This window comes from Nasonia vitripennis, chromosome 2, assembly GCF_009193385.2.
Source record: "Nasonia vitripennis strain AsymCx chromosome 2, Nvit_psr_1.1, whole genome shotgun sequence".
Lineage (NCBI taxonomy): Eukaryota > Metazoa > Arthropoda > Insecta > Hymenoptera > Pteromalidae > Nasonia > Nasonia vitripennis.
Window position 1 is genome coordinate 254987 of NC_045758.1, and position 12842 is coordinate 267828.

Consider the following 12842-nt stretch of genomic DNA (forward strand, 5'->3'; position numbering starts at 1 on the left):
CCCCCCTCTACGGGATCCCAGAAGTTTCAGCGACAAAGCGCGGAAGGGTTCGGTTCACGCGTGCTCGGATCTCCGTCCGACTCGTCATTTCGCCCACGAGTCACGAGGCAGTTCAGCCTCGCTTCGACACGAGCGCGCGGCGTTTTTTTACGGTTTCGCGCGGACGCCAGCACGCGCTCTCGTAAACCCGCCCAAGGTTTTATCGCGCCGCTGAAGCGTAGTCCAGCGTGCGGCAGTACTAATACATCGGCTCACCTCGATTCTCTTGACGGACTTGCCGCTGTTGTTGGTGACGTGGACGCGCACCGTGATCGCGTCGCCGTGTCCGTAGATCGCCCGGTCGAGGCTCGCCTCCAGCCTGACTCTGCCGTCGCTCAGCAGAAATTGCTTCTCCACCACCGCGTGGGGAATCGGCGGATCCGCTGCCGGGGAAAACAAACAAACAAACAAACAAAACGCTCAGCTTCGGCTCCCGAAGATCAATATTTCTTGCAGCGCGAGCAAACAGCAACACGACCGCAGCCGCGCGCTTTTTCTCATTCTATATGCTGTGCCGATTGTCTCCATCGGTCGCACAGCGAAATACTCACCCTCGTCGGGCTTGATCTCGTTCACGTCCTCGGCGGCGCTGGCGCTTTTGGCCCGCTGCGGCTTGCCCCTGGGCGCCGAGGGCGTTCCGGGGGCCGACTCGGTGCTGACCGACGTCGGCAGAATGCCCCTCGAGGGCGGCGGCGTGTTCGCGCCTTGAATAACGCGGATGCCCATCTTGATGATCTGCATCTTGCGTGTGAGCTTCTCGTCCGGCCGCTCGGCTGAAACGAAAGTGTGATCATGTACGTCGTGCCCATCGATTCGCGATTCCACTGAGTCCGAGAACTGGCCGTGCCCGCTGTTTACTGGAGCGCAGCAGCGCGATTCATCAAATCCTTCGGAACTTTTCTCGCATTATTCACCGCAGCGGTGCGCGCGGAGGCGGGAGCCGGCTCGATTGGGTATCAGTTTATCGCATCCATCGGTAGGAAGAAAGTTCGAGAGCGCTGCGTATCAGTCACCCGGTGCGTTTGGCCACTCGTTGGCTGCACCCGACCCAACAATCCCGAAACTTTTCGCGAACAACAGAGCCGTAAGACCCGGCGTAATTCCCCCAAGTCCGCCTCGCTGTGTGTACACTTGGCGATAAAACTCGAGCGAGTCGGAGCAGCGACAACTTTTGCGCGCGCTTGTGTACCTATGCAGCCGTAAAGTTCTACGAGAGCCGCGCTTCCAAAAACGCGTTTTACACGATATCGCGGAGTCGAGGGCGGAGATTAGGCGAAATAAAAAAGATCATAGGATTACGCCCTGTTTTCGTCCAACACTCGAGTCAAATAACGCTTCACGGGAAAAATTGTAGAATAAATGAAACTCGAAGCCGCCGCCAAAGTCGAGGTAGAGAATAGAAAGGACGCCTCGTCGTGTACGCGCTTCCTTAACGAGCGCTCGCACTCGGGGCTGCCGTCCGTAATTAACTCTATCGATTAGCGGAAACCAGACGGCGAGGACTGCGCGACGCGCCTCTCACGAGCACCACAGCGCTGATTCCATACCTCCGAGTTTATATTTATTAGCGTTCGCACTATACATAGAGCAGACTCGCGTTCGTGAGCACAATCTCTCCGTCTCTCGCTTCGGGTATAAATGACGGATGCCGCTGCGAGCGCCGTCCAATCAATCTTCCTTAGAATAGACGCGCCGCGTGTCAGAACCGGATGGGGCTGTATATCGCCAAGCGGCTCGCCTTTTGCCCGAATAGCTGTATGCGTGCCGGGCGTGTATATACTATAGCTACTGCGCTGATTTTTCTCGCCGCCAGCGCGCGTCAATTGAGAAACGTCAGCTGCGTGAAAAAGGTTTAAACGCTATAAATCAAACTGGGCCACTGCTACTGCTCCTGCTAAGCTGGATATGCGTGACCGAGCCTGCCGGGCTGCAAGATGTTTCGAGCCTTTTCGCGCTGATGGCCGGGTTAAATGTTTCGGAAAAGTTTTGATGGTTGAAACGCCGCTGCAGGGGCTGGGATATCGATATTGCCCCCCTCGAAACATCGAAACGCAAGTATAAACTATTAGCCGACACTTTTTTCCACCAAAATACATCGATTTTCATACGTTCATTCGATCCCTCTAGAATTTCGTTGCGTGTTATTTTCCCGTTATTTATTCTGCTGGCCGCTTGCTTGCAGCGAAACGCTGGATTTTATCGTTGCCGTGACCTTTCATATCAAACCCTTGATTTCGCGTGAAATATTGATCGTACTAAATCCGTGCCGCGAAGGATTGGACGTTCGATCGGTCGCGGAAAAACGCTGTCCAATGCCAATCGGTGCTCACGAGCTGTTGCAACAGAATATAATGCATAATTTATTTTCATCAAAAAGATTTCTCTCAAGCGCTGCAGAAGAGCATGGACGCAAAAAGCGAAGAGAGACAAAGCTATAGTCAGTTTTTACCGATACTTCCTTCAGTGTTCGCGTTTTTATAACGCACGTCTTGATAGCGGCAGCTTTTTCAACCGTCGACGTGCATCGCTTCTCTCCCTGTGGCTCTCTATCGGTGCGGATTGTGCGCGCGGCACGTACGGCCTCCGCACAAATAATGCTTATTGAGTATACGGCATCCTTTGTTTCGTAAAAATAAAAAACAGAACAAAATAACGGCTCGCCAGCCGCCAGCGACAGAGAAAAATAAATCCAAAGCTCGTCGGCTTTTAATTGATTTGTGAGAAGAGAAGTCGTGGGCTCCGCGCCCGAATTTCCGCTCTTCCATCGTAAATGCTATCAGCGAAATGACAATTGCTCTGCCAGCGAGCTGCCACTCATTGTCAAGGTGCATCGCAACTTGACTTTCCATTTTCTGACTTTCTTAAAGGAATTAGGAACTTTTAATTGGAACATGCGCGCGGAAGTAACACCGCGAATTCGTAGATTCCGCGGGAAATCGCAAGCCCGACTAGCCGATCGACTTAATTAAACTCGTATTTCATGCCGGATTTAGCGTGCTCGGCATTCCTCGGCTAGTCCGGCAGCGCATAGAGGCGGCTGCATAGCGCGGAATTCGCGCGCGCAGATGAGCGAGTACGACTCGGCGAGGCTGCGGTGGCAGCGTGTTTACGAGCTGATGCCGGCGCAGTTTAGGCATTCCGGCAGCGGCATTATCGCCGCCGCGCGCTCGTTTCTGCCTCTTTTCTTCCTTTGCGAACAGGTGACGACGCGATTCACCTCAAGGAAAAGTTTCAGAAAAATGTACCTGCGTAAACTCGAACGTCGTAGCTAGTGCCGATAGGCGCTCCATTGTACTCCTTGGCCGGCACCAGTTGAACCGAGGGCGGCGCCAAAGGGGTCACTGCCATCGTGAAAGGGTGAGCGTTCGGGTGAAACCTCTTCACCAGGACTTCCTGCGGATGAGAAATTGTGATATTGGGATTTATAAAAGGAGAACATGTTATTAATATATACACGGAGCGTCTGTCAGTCGCCCCCGCCGGCGTCGCGTCGCGTTATTGCGTCCCCGGGACGGTCGATGCCTCACAGATAGACGCGCGCACAGAGCACCGGGAGTCCAAAAGCGAGCCAGTGACGCGGAAAGACGAGCGCGGATCTTTGTTTACCGCGCCTCTTGAGCTCCGGCCTTTGTGCCGACTGTAGCTGCTCCACATAAATTTATGCGCCGGCGACAATTTTCTCTGCTCCTCTTTCTTCCTCCCTCGGCGGCTTGCGGGGCACGAGGAAGGAGTCGTGGGGGCAGTCGGGAACAAAGGCCGGCCGGACGACGGGACGACGGGACGTCCGAATGGAGGGACGAATGGGATATTGAGCTCGTTTCATTAGCTGTTTTATTTGTGTACAGCGAGGCGCGAGCGTAATAAAGGCCAATTCCAGAAATCCCGCGGTGGCGGAGCGAGCTTATAAGCTGATATATTGCGTTTTTGCTCGCCGGCTGCTCGCTCGAAAATCACCCATGCATCATAGAATCGCAGCCAGCATCTCCCGAAGCAGTTTAAAGGCCAAAATCAAGTGAGCGCAATCTCTAATTAACTGCCAGCTGGCTAATGGCTAATGAGCTCACGCGGCGACTGCAACTGGCCTTCGTCCAAATGGACCCCTCGCAGTGCCAGAGTGTGCAGGCGAAATTTCTTCCAGCCGGTAACCGGCGGAGTTCGCCAGCTATGCGGCTCAACTGGCCACGCCGAGATAAGTATATTGTTCTCCTCTTTTTGACAAGGTTTTGCGCCCGAGTATCAAAGTTTGCGGGTTGCTGCGTATTCGTCGAGGTCGGCCCAGTCGATTTTGGGCATTATTGGGTACGGGTCCAACTTTGCCGCACGCAGATTTTAGTCCGCCGAGACTCTTGGGCTCCGGCTCGCAAAAAGGAAGTCCGAAAATATATGCAAACTGCGCATTCAAGCGACGACTATTGCAGGCTCGCGCGCTTCGAAAAATCCCGGTCCTCGTTAGCGCGGTATTATCGCGCTTGAGCTGGCTCGTCGAAGATTTTATCAATAAAAACTCGGAGAGCTCTCATTTGGAGCTTCATCAATCTGAATCTCGAATTCCCGTGAAACCGAAATAACAAAGCGGGACCTTTCTACCTTCGCCGTCGCATCGTTTACCCGGCTCGACGGGAATAAATGCAAAACTCGTCGCCGCTCAACTGCAACAGCAAGTGCATAACGTTTCGGATTTCGGCGGCGTGCGCCGCGCGGACGAGAGAGAGAGAGAGAGAGAGAGAGAGAGAGAGAGAGAGAGAGAGAGAGAGAGAGAGAGAGAGAAAGAGTTTAATTAATCAATACAGCCGCCGCACGCGTGTCGCGCAATCAAAGGTCGTAATGAAGCGGGGGACGAAGCTGCGATGGCCCGATCGTAAACTCTCATTAGCTCGTTCGATTTTGCACGTCAGATCGAAACCCCGAGCGCATCATCGCGTTGTTCGCGACCTCCGTTTTCGTGCGCTTCGAGGCGCGAGCCGAACGAATCTCTAATTATCAGCGCGCTCGCGACTATGAAATGTGCAATCGCACGAATTCTGCGCGCTGAAATTTTTCTTCCGGCGAGCGGCGGAAAAAATTAATAATACGCCGGTAATGCCATTAAAAGTTAATCTCCCGTTCTGAAATTGCAGCAGCAGTCACGGAGTTTTGAGCGGCGGCGCACGTACGAGACCCGCAGGACGAGGGAAACGGACGCGGCGGAAAAATAGTTTCGTGCTCGAGGGAACGAGCAAAAGGAATTCGTTCCATTACCCGCTCCCGCGCACCTGCTCACCTCGGCTCTCAGCTTTCTAGTTATGATCCTGCACGGGCCATATCTTCCTCGTGCCTTCGCCGAGTTTCCTTCGCGACTTCTTCTTCTGCGCGATCTTATATAATAAATCGATCGACCGCGTAAAACACCTCTCAAACGATACTGCACGGAAGAAGGAGAGTCATGGGCGAGGGCTTCGCGAGTTCACAACGGATCGCGGATTCCGCCTGCAGTAGTGCATTCGCCGTTGCGTCAGACGCTCGGAGCGATCACAGCCGCGTGTCGGTGCCGCGCTTCGATAGACCCGCGGGGCCTTCAAAAGTTCAGGTTTACAGATACGCCGAGCGATGCCATATACTTATAGCGCGTCAGCCGTGCTCCACAAGTGTGCAACGGCGGAAGGGGTGGGAAGCGCCGCGCGCCTCGTGCCGAACAGCTGGCCAGGGTCGACGCAGGCAAAGTTTCGAGCCGTCTTTCGCGCTTTTCCTCGACTGCGGGGAGCGAGTTTGTTTTGTTCTTATATATTCGGCGCGAGAGTGGATGAGGTAGTATCGGGATGGCAATAAAGATTCCTGATGGAAAAGTACGGATATATGCTTCTAGTTTTTGCCTTTCTTTTTTATCGGCTCGAGAAAGTTTGCCGGGCGCGATCGAGTAGCAAATCTTTGATGTATGTGTTGGGAAAGTAGCGGATGAGTCGGCGTGAGAGAGAAAATACGCTTTTTTACGAGAATCACTTCTTTCGGCGAGCAGATCAATTTGTTCGACGCAAAGGTGCATTTCGTTCCGTTTCCCAGCACCGCCGAAATAAATCATCATGGAAGAGTCGCCTGCTCGAAAAAGCTGTCTCGCGCGGCGAATAAGAAGCCGGTTCGATATCCCCCGAAATAACAATAATCCGCTCCAGAAGATGAGCCCATTCTCTCGGAAGCCACTTCTGCAGTCTTCTTCTCTCGCGGCGCGCACAAAGCGAAGAAACAGCGGGGGCGAGGCTTTATGAATAATCGAAGCGATCCTCCCCCGCTTATAGCGCCGATGCTCTTGATACACATACCTATAGGCCCCGGCGCGGCGAAGCCTGCAAAAAAGGGTGTGTACGCTGCAGCTAAATAAATTCACGCTGGACCGATAAGTGGCCTGCCTATCGGGAGGTCAGGGTCGAGGTCGGGTCGACTCGGCGCGCTACTGCTGACGTAAGCAGTGGAAACGCTGTTGCAGCGGCGGAGATGCGCGAGAGTCCTGCCGCCCCCACTATCGCTGTCTCGCATACCTATATACCGATGCTAAACAAACGTCGTTTCCACGCGTGACTGGGCGGCATGATGGGATTCCGCGAATTCGACGAGTCACAGCGAAGCTTCCTCGGAGGGCCGCCCGGGGACAATCTTCTGCTGATTCCCACGTCTCGGAGTGTTATTTCGACGCGTATAGCTTCGCCAATCAGATCCCAACCGACTTTCCACCTCGGGCGAGTGACAGAAATTTACAGATAAAAATAACGACAACTAATTAGGTTCTGTATTTTTGCCCGGGCGCGACGTCGTCTCGATATTGATCGATCGGTGTACCATCCGCATCCGAAGCGAATTAACAACTCGTCTGGAAGGCTTCTCTTCTCGGCCTGTTCGAAGCATAACGTTCCGCGGGTAGAGCCGCCGAGTGAAACTTTTGACGCATCAGCGAACTTACTCCCGGCTGTTCGCGAATTAGCGCTTATTGCGAGTAGCCTTGAAATTTTGGCGGCTCTCGACGCGCATCGGGACAGCGGTAAGCGCGGCGATTGTGCTCGAGAGCTCGGATCCGAGCAATTAATCTCGAGTAAAATCTCGAACGGACTAGCGCCTCGCTCGCACTGCGCGAGCCACCTACCTACATTACCAGAGAAACTGCGACTAATCCGAGCGGTGGCTGCTTTGCTTTGCTGTGGCCCCCTCACTGCTGAGTGCCTGCATCCGAGAAGTCCTAATGCGCGCGCCTTGTGGGAGGATGATACTGCCCCCGACAAGCGAATTCAGAGAGCTGAGCCGCGTCGCGTGCACGTACACGCACAAAGAGACTGCGCGTTCCCGATCGCAGTGCTCGGCTCTCCGCGCGAGCTCTGCTCTGCTCTGCTGCCGATGGTGCAAATGGATCATCTCTTCAGAGGACGCTCTGACCTCTTTGGCTTTGATCTATCAAACAGTCGACTGCAGGAAAGTAATCGCGTTCGCAGTCAGGTCGCAGGGAACAGCAGCGCGCATGACGAATGGCCTTTCGATCCCGCCCTGCGTCCGGGAGCACGTCCGATCGGACACGTTCTTTTACTACTGCACGATCGGCCGGGGGAATTTCGGGGACAGCGTATAACGGATGAAGCATACGCGATACTTTACCACAAGCCCCCCTGCTGATCGTCGGCGGCAACAAGCCGTTTCGAGCGCAGTGATGCAAGGGAAAAAGCGCCACTTCCATTCGATCGGCTCCCCAAATGCGCAATTAATGCGCGCCCGCAGACGCGTATATCTCGGCGTGTCTGGGTGTGCAGCAGCCCAAAAGCCGACGCGTGTCGGGCGAAACTCCGTCTAATGGAGTGCCGCCGTATACGCGACCGACGGCGCACGCAGAGAGGCTATGTATGCCGGCTTAATAGAGTCACGCTCCCGGCGGGCAACTTCCTTCCTCAAAGGCTAATTTCGCGCGCGCGCGCGCGCACCTATGCAGTATACGGCGTATAAGCATAGTGCGCCCGCTTATTATATTGCACGCCAGCCGGTTGATCATTCCCAGCGACCGACTAATTTTTCGATGGGGCCGCGGCCGCGAAAATGAGACGTCTCGGAGCCGATCTTCCGGCGTCAGCGATCGAGATACCCGAGGCTCGAGGGGCTACACGCGGGCGTCAATAGTAATAAAAGCAACAACGGCGCGCGACGTCGATTTATGGCTCGCGGCAAGGACGCGAAGAGAGGCTGATATATTGCATTGTTGAATCGATTTCGCGCCGCGCGGGAGGAGAGTGGAAAGCGGCTTTTTGTCTCGCGCTCATCGTTTCGCGACTCCCGACAGCCTGTCGGCGCAGCGATTATTCTCTCGACCGGGGGGTGCACTTCGAGTGTAGCCATCAGTTTTCCAGCAGACGCGATATGAGTTTCCCGGAGAATTTACGATTTACGAACCTGAAACGGCGTGGTCGGCTCCTGACGATCCGCCGGATAATAAGGCGGGTAGAGTTGAGCGAGGGACATGATGGCCTCGTTGCAGAATTTCAGGCCCATTACCTCTTCGTCCTCCCGGCCGTAGCGAAAGGTCAACGTCACCTGGCCGTAAACCTGCGCACAGAGCACGACACAGCCGAGCGTAATGATTATCCACTGCTGATGCCTCTCTATTTTGTCGCGCGCTTACCTTTTTGTTCTGGAGGATCTCGGGATCGATCAGCAGGACGCCTTGGAGCTTATCGATCTTGCCGGCGGTGACGACGAGGTCCCGGCTGGCCAGGTAAAGGGTGAGCTTGCCGTTCTGCGACGACTTTTTGAATGCCCTGTTGAGAAAGGCAAATGATCGGACCCTCGTAATGCGACTGATTGATCATCTTTTTACGATTTACAATCACTCGCGACTGAATTTTATCACCGTCGTTCCCCGCATACACGCGTACGCGCGCGTCGTAACGGCTTGAATTGATTGTCGACCCTGACACACATCAACACGGAAAAGTGGCTCCGGCACGAAAGATCGATAGAGTCAATTATTACACCGGAGCGACACGCGACCTATATGCCGATTCATTTAAAATTTGGCGAGACGATTGCACGATCACTTAATTCTTCGCTCCGCGCAGATTGCTCGGCGGTCCATTGCTGATACGAGCACTCTCTCGGCGAGTCTCCGGCAAAAACGGAGCTCTCAATTACATCATCGACGTAGCTCTTCTAAATTATATCCGGCCAGACTAAATTACATCTAGCTCAGACATCAGCCCCCGACCCTTTCTCATTACCGCGGCCAGAGCCGCCAGCTCGGATGATCCATTAGAGCCGAGTGTCCGGTGCACGCGAGCTCAGTCTTTGTTCTCTCGGCGGAGCGCCGCGGCTCGCACAGACGATATAATGCAGCGTCTAAAGTCTAACTCGCGAGTAAAGCGGCGAGGTTACCTGCCTTCGCCAGCATCAGCAGCAGTGGCTTTGCTGCGGGAAAATCGCGGCTCCGGCTGATGCTGGCATTATAATACGTATCCCGGGCTTTATGAAACTCGACTTTGAAGTCTAATCGGAGAGGCATCGGCGCACGTATTTTACTTTCTCCTCGAGATATCTGGCAGGAGCTCCGACGGAGGGCTTATCGATATTCTCATCGACCGAAGCTTAATGAACAAATAAGGCCTCGCAGCTCACCTTTGACTGTATATCAATCCGGTCTCGGATACGCTCGGCCGGTGAGACTCTCGCCTGTAACAGAAAATTAGTGCAATGTTTATCGAGCGAGACGCTGATGGATAAAACTCTGATGGGGAGTTTCGGTAGAACTGGCACGCAAATGCAGCTCTTTACTGATGTCGAAATTAAAGCGAGAGATACGAAAATCGATCCCAGTGGCATAAAAATGTCCTAAGAGGGACAGTAGGTTGCGTGACTCTCCACCTGCCAAAAAGGAAATCACACACTCCTGCCGCACCCATCAAACTTTAACGCGCGCGCAACTTATACTTATCTGGCCGAAAGGATTTGTCCCACGCCGGCGGAGCCAAATTTATTATAAGATTGGCTACTTTGTTGTCGTGTCCGGCGAACGCACGCGCCATTTAAAATGTTTTAAGGCGGCTCGCTGTACACTTTACTTGATATATTTATAATACACCAGCTCTCTAATTCTAATTCCTGCGGCCGACGTTGCACCGCCGCTCGAACGAAATTCGATAAATCAAGATTAAGCGCGACGCTAAATCTCGGCCCGAGCATGTGAAGTGTACTTTCGCGTGACTCGAATTTAACGTTACTTTTCATTTTGTGGAAAGCGCTCGGACGCGCAAAGAGCAGTCGTCCCTTTCTCCGCGCGTTTCGATTTGCCGCTCAACTTTTTCATGAAACAGCAGCTCGAATTGTTAGTTTCGTTAGTTACAGCGAACCCGATCGAAGGCGCCAAAGCCCCAAAAACCGACGAACCAGTAGGACGCGCTTAAGCGCGAGGTCAAGGTCCCGCCGGTGCGAATAATAGCGGAAGGTCAATACTACGTTCCGTCGGCAGCTTGTGCAGATGGGAAACGAATCTCGCTGGAGCTTGTCCGTTACCGTATTTTCCACTTTATCCTCGCAGATATACGCTCGTACACACGAGCACAGCCAGTGAGAAGCTTTCCCAATCTTCCTACTTTTCTTATTGTCCTCGCTCTATGTTTATAGCTAGCGGCGCTGGTGCAGCCGACTGAAAGTAGCACGGGAGTATGGCGCTTCCCTTTGTTCGAGTGCATTAACGAACGACGGGGCGCGAGAGGGGCGGAATTTTTTGCTCAGCACTGCCGTCGACCGCCTGTTGAAATTTCCAGCCCGGCGCCGAGCCCGGGACACATTGTTGCACTGACCTGGCTCGCCTGCAAGGCGGAATATTAAACGCGGCGTGATGGCTTTTCGCGAAGAATGCAGTGGACGCGGCCTGTGATCCTTTTGTACACACATACCCGCAAGTACAGGCAGTCTCCTTTCGGGAACTTACTTGCCGAGCGTCTGACCGAACGCAACTCGCTCTACAGCGTTATTCGTTGAAAACGCGAAGATGCGGAATGGAGCAACTACGAAGTGAAGCTATGAAAAATTCAAGGTTGCGCGGCTCCGCGATTTTCGCTCCGATATGGGGGAAGAGAAAAAAATCCTCGCCACAAACAAGCCCGCAAAAATTCCACGGAAAGCTTTGCGAAACTTGCGGGAACTCCTCCGTGCTAAAAGGGCTCGGCTTCTCGCTGTGCCTAATAAAAGCCGCATCTTCTATAACTATATCCCACTATCATGCGAGAAGGGCCGAGCGCCGCGTTCTTTCTTCGTTATTAAATAACTCGACTTTTCGAAAAGTTAGCCTCGGCCGGGATGATTACTTCCTGTATATCTCGGCTCCGTGATCGAGGAAGCCGCAATTTAACCTCTCTCCGTATTCTATAATTTCGCCGAGCTTTAACAGCATTTTACGCAGCTTTGCGCGATTTTATCGTGTGTAGCGCGTATATACTACATTAATTCTTCTTTCTACTTTTAATAGTAAATAACGCCGCTTTGTCGCGGAGTCATCGTGACTGCATCCGCTTTCTATTTTCTGTAGGAGGACTTGAGGAGGCGCGCGTCTTTTATTACAGCCTGAGTAGAAAATGTACGAGAAGCTGTAACGCCCCAGTCAGGCTATAACTGATTCGATTTCACGGCTATCGAGAGACAATGGGGTTGCGATGCTGATCTAGAGCACGAGCCACTTTCATGAGGGAAGAGCTCTAGTTTAATTCTACAAAAACGAAGAGAAGAAATCTTGTTAAGTTTGCTTTGATTAAGTTTTTTCCAAACAACTTATCCGATGAAATTTGAAAGCGAAAAAGGAAGCATGCGTTAAGCAGATACGATTTTGTTACCAAAAGTTTCTTTTGTTATGGCGCAAAACAAATTTCCCACTCTTCTTCCGTCGAGCCCGATTCATTCACCTGCCGGCGTAAAAGAACAAAGAAGAAAAATACCCAGAGTCCCATGAAGAGCAAAGATATCCACATGGCATTCAGCAGGTTATGCATCACGATGGCACTAGGGAATTACCTCCGGTAATAGCTCAATTTTTCACGCTGGACTTTCCGCTCGCCCGGAACACAGTTGATGTATCGACAAACTTACGCGAGAACTTCACTTGAGTCCCCCGTTCATATACAGCTGTCAGGCGAGTATATACATTTCAAAAATATTTACTCGAGCTAGTTCGATGTCAGGGATCGCCGTGTGTTCTCTAAAGCACGTGTTTACAGCTGTCCAATTTGAGAGCGAACGGTCTGGGCTAGATATGAATTATTCAGCCAGCGGGGTAAGCTCGTGACGGGAGTTCCACGGCCGTAGACGAGTTGACATCATTCACATTGTAGAACATGCAAATTCGGGCAAATTACTATTAATTGTAACAATGCAGCAAAATGCAATCTCTGCTGAACAGAAGTGACCGATCAAATTCAATGTTTGCCAAGCTTCATGCCTGACTGAATAGATAGCCACCTATGCAAGAGTTGCATTTAATTTGATCCTCCGAGCGAGGTTTAATACAGCGAACTCTTTTCTTTTCTACAAATATCTCCTGTCAAGCTTATCAATCGTGATAACCTCATCACAAGCTTTATCGTGACTGCAAGTATTAAAAAACGTTCTCTTTTTATTCAAAGAAAGAATTTGTCGCGTAATTTTTCGACGGTTCTCTAGGCCGAAAGGTTTGCTACATTTCTGATTTATAAATGTATATCTGAGCGCCATTCCATATCGCGAGATCATTTTCTGATTTTCGATTTCGCTCCCCATGAAAATTCACCCCGACAGTATTGCGCGTTTCTCTCCTGGGCATAGAATCTCTAAGAGAA

General features: G+C 52.3%; 2 protein-coding genes across 6 annotated transcripts in view; one reads left to right on the top strand and one right to left on the bottom strand.

Moving 5' to 3' along the window:
• LOC103316255 (sex-regulated protein janus-A) overlaps positions 1-12842 on the top strand; it is a 52103-nt gene that overhangs the window by 8235 nt on the left and 31026 nt on the right. The gene's annotated exons all lie outside the window — the stretch shown is intronic.
• The window catches only part of LOC100117419 (arrestin homolog), a 34962-nt gene that overhangs the window by 7418 nt on the left and 14702 nt on the right, over positions 1-12842 (bottom strand). For all 4 annotated transcript variants that reach the window (XM_016982039.3, XM_016982038.3, XM_031922916.2 and 1 more), the window contains 6 exons: positions 9652-9705; positions 8663-8798; positions 8434-8586; positions 3285-3432; positions 591-812; positions 256-422 (listed from right to left, as the gene is read on the bottom strand). In XM_016982039.3, the coding sequence (XP_016837528.1) occupies positions 256-422; positions 591-812; positions 3285-3432; positions 8434-8586; positions 8663-8798; positions 9652-9705 (880 nt within the window). The remainder of the gene's footprint in view (positions 1-255; positions 423-590; positions 813-3284; positions 3433-8433; positions 8587-8662; positions 8799-9651; positions 9706-12842) is intronic.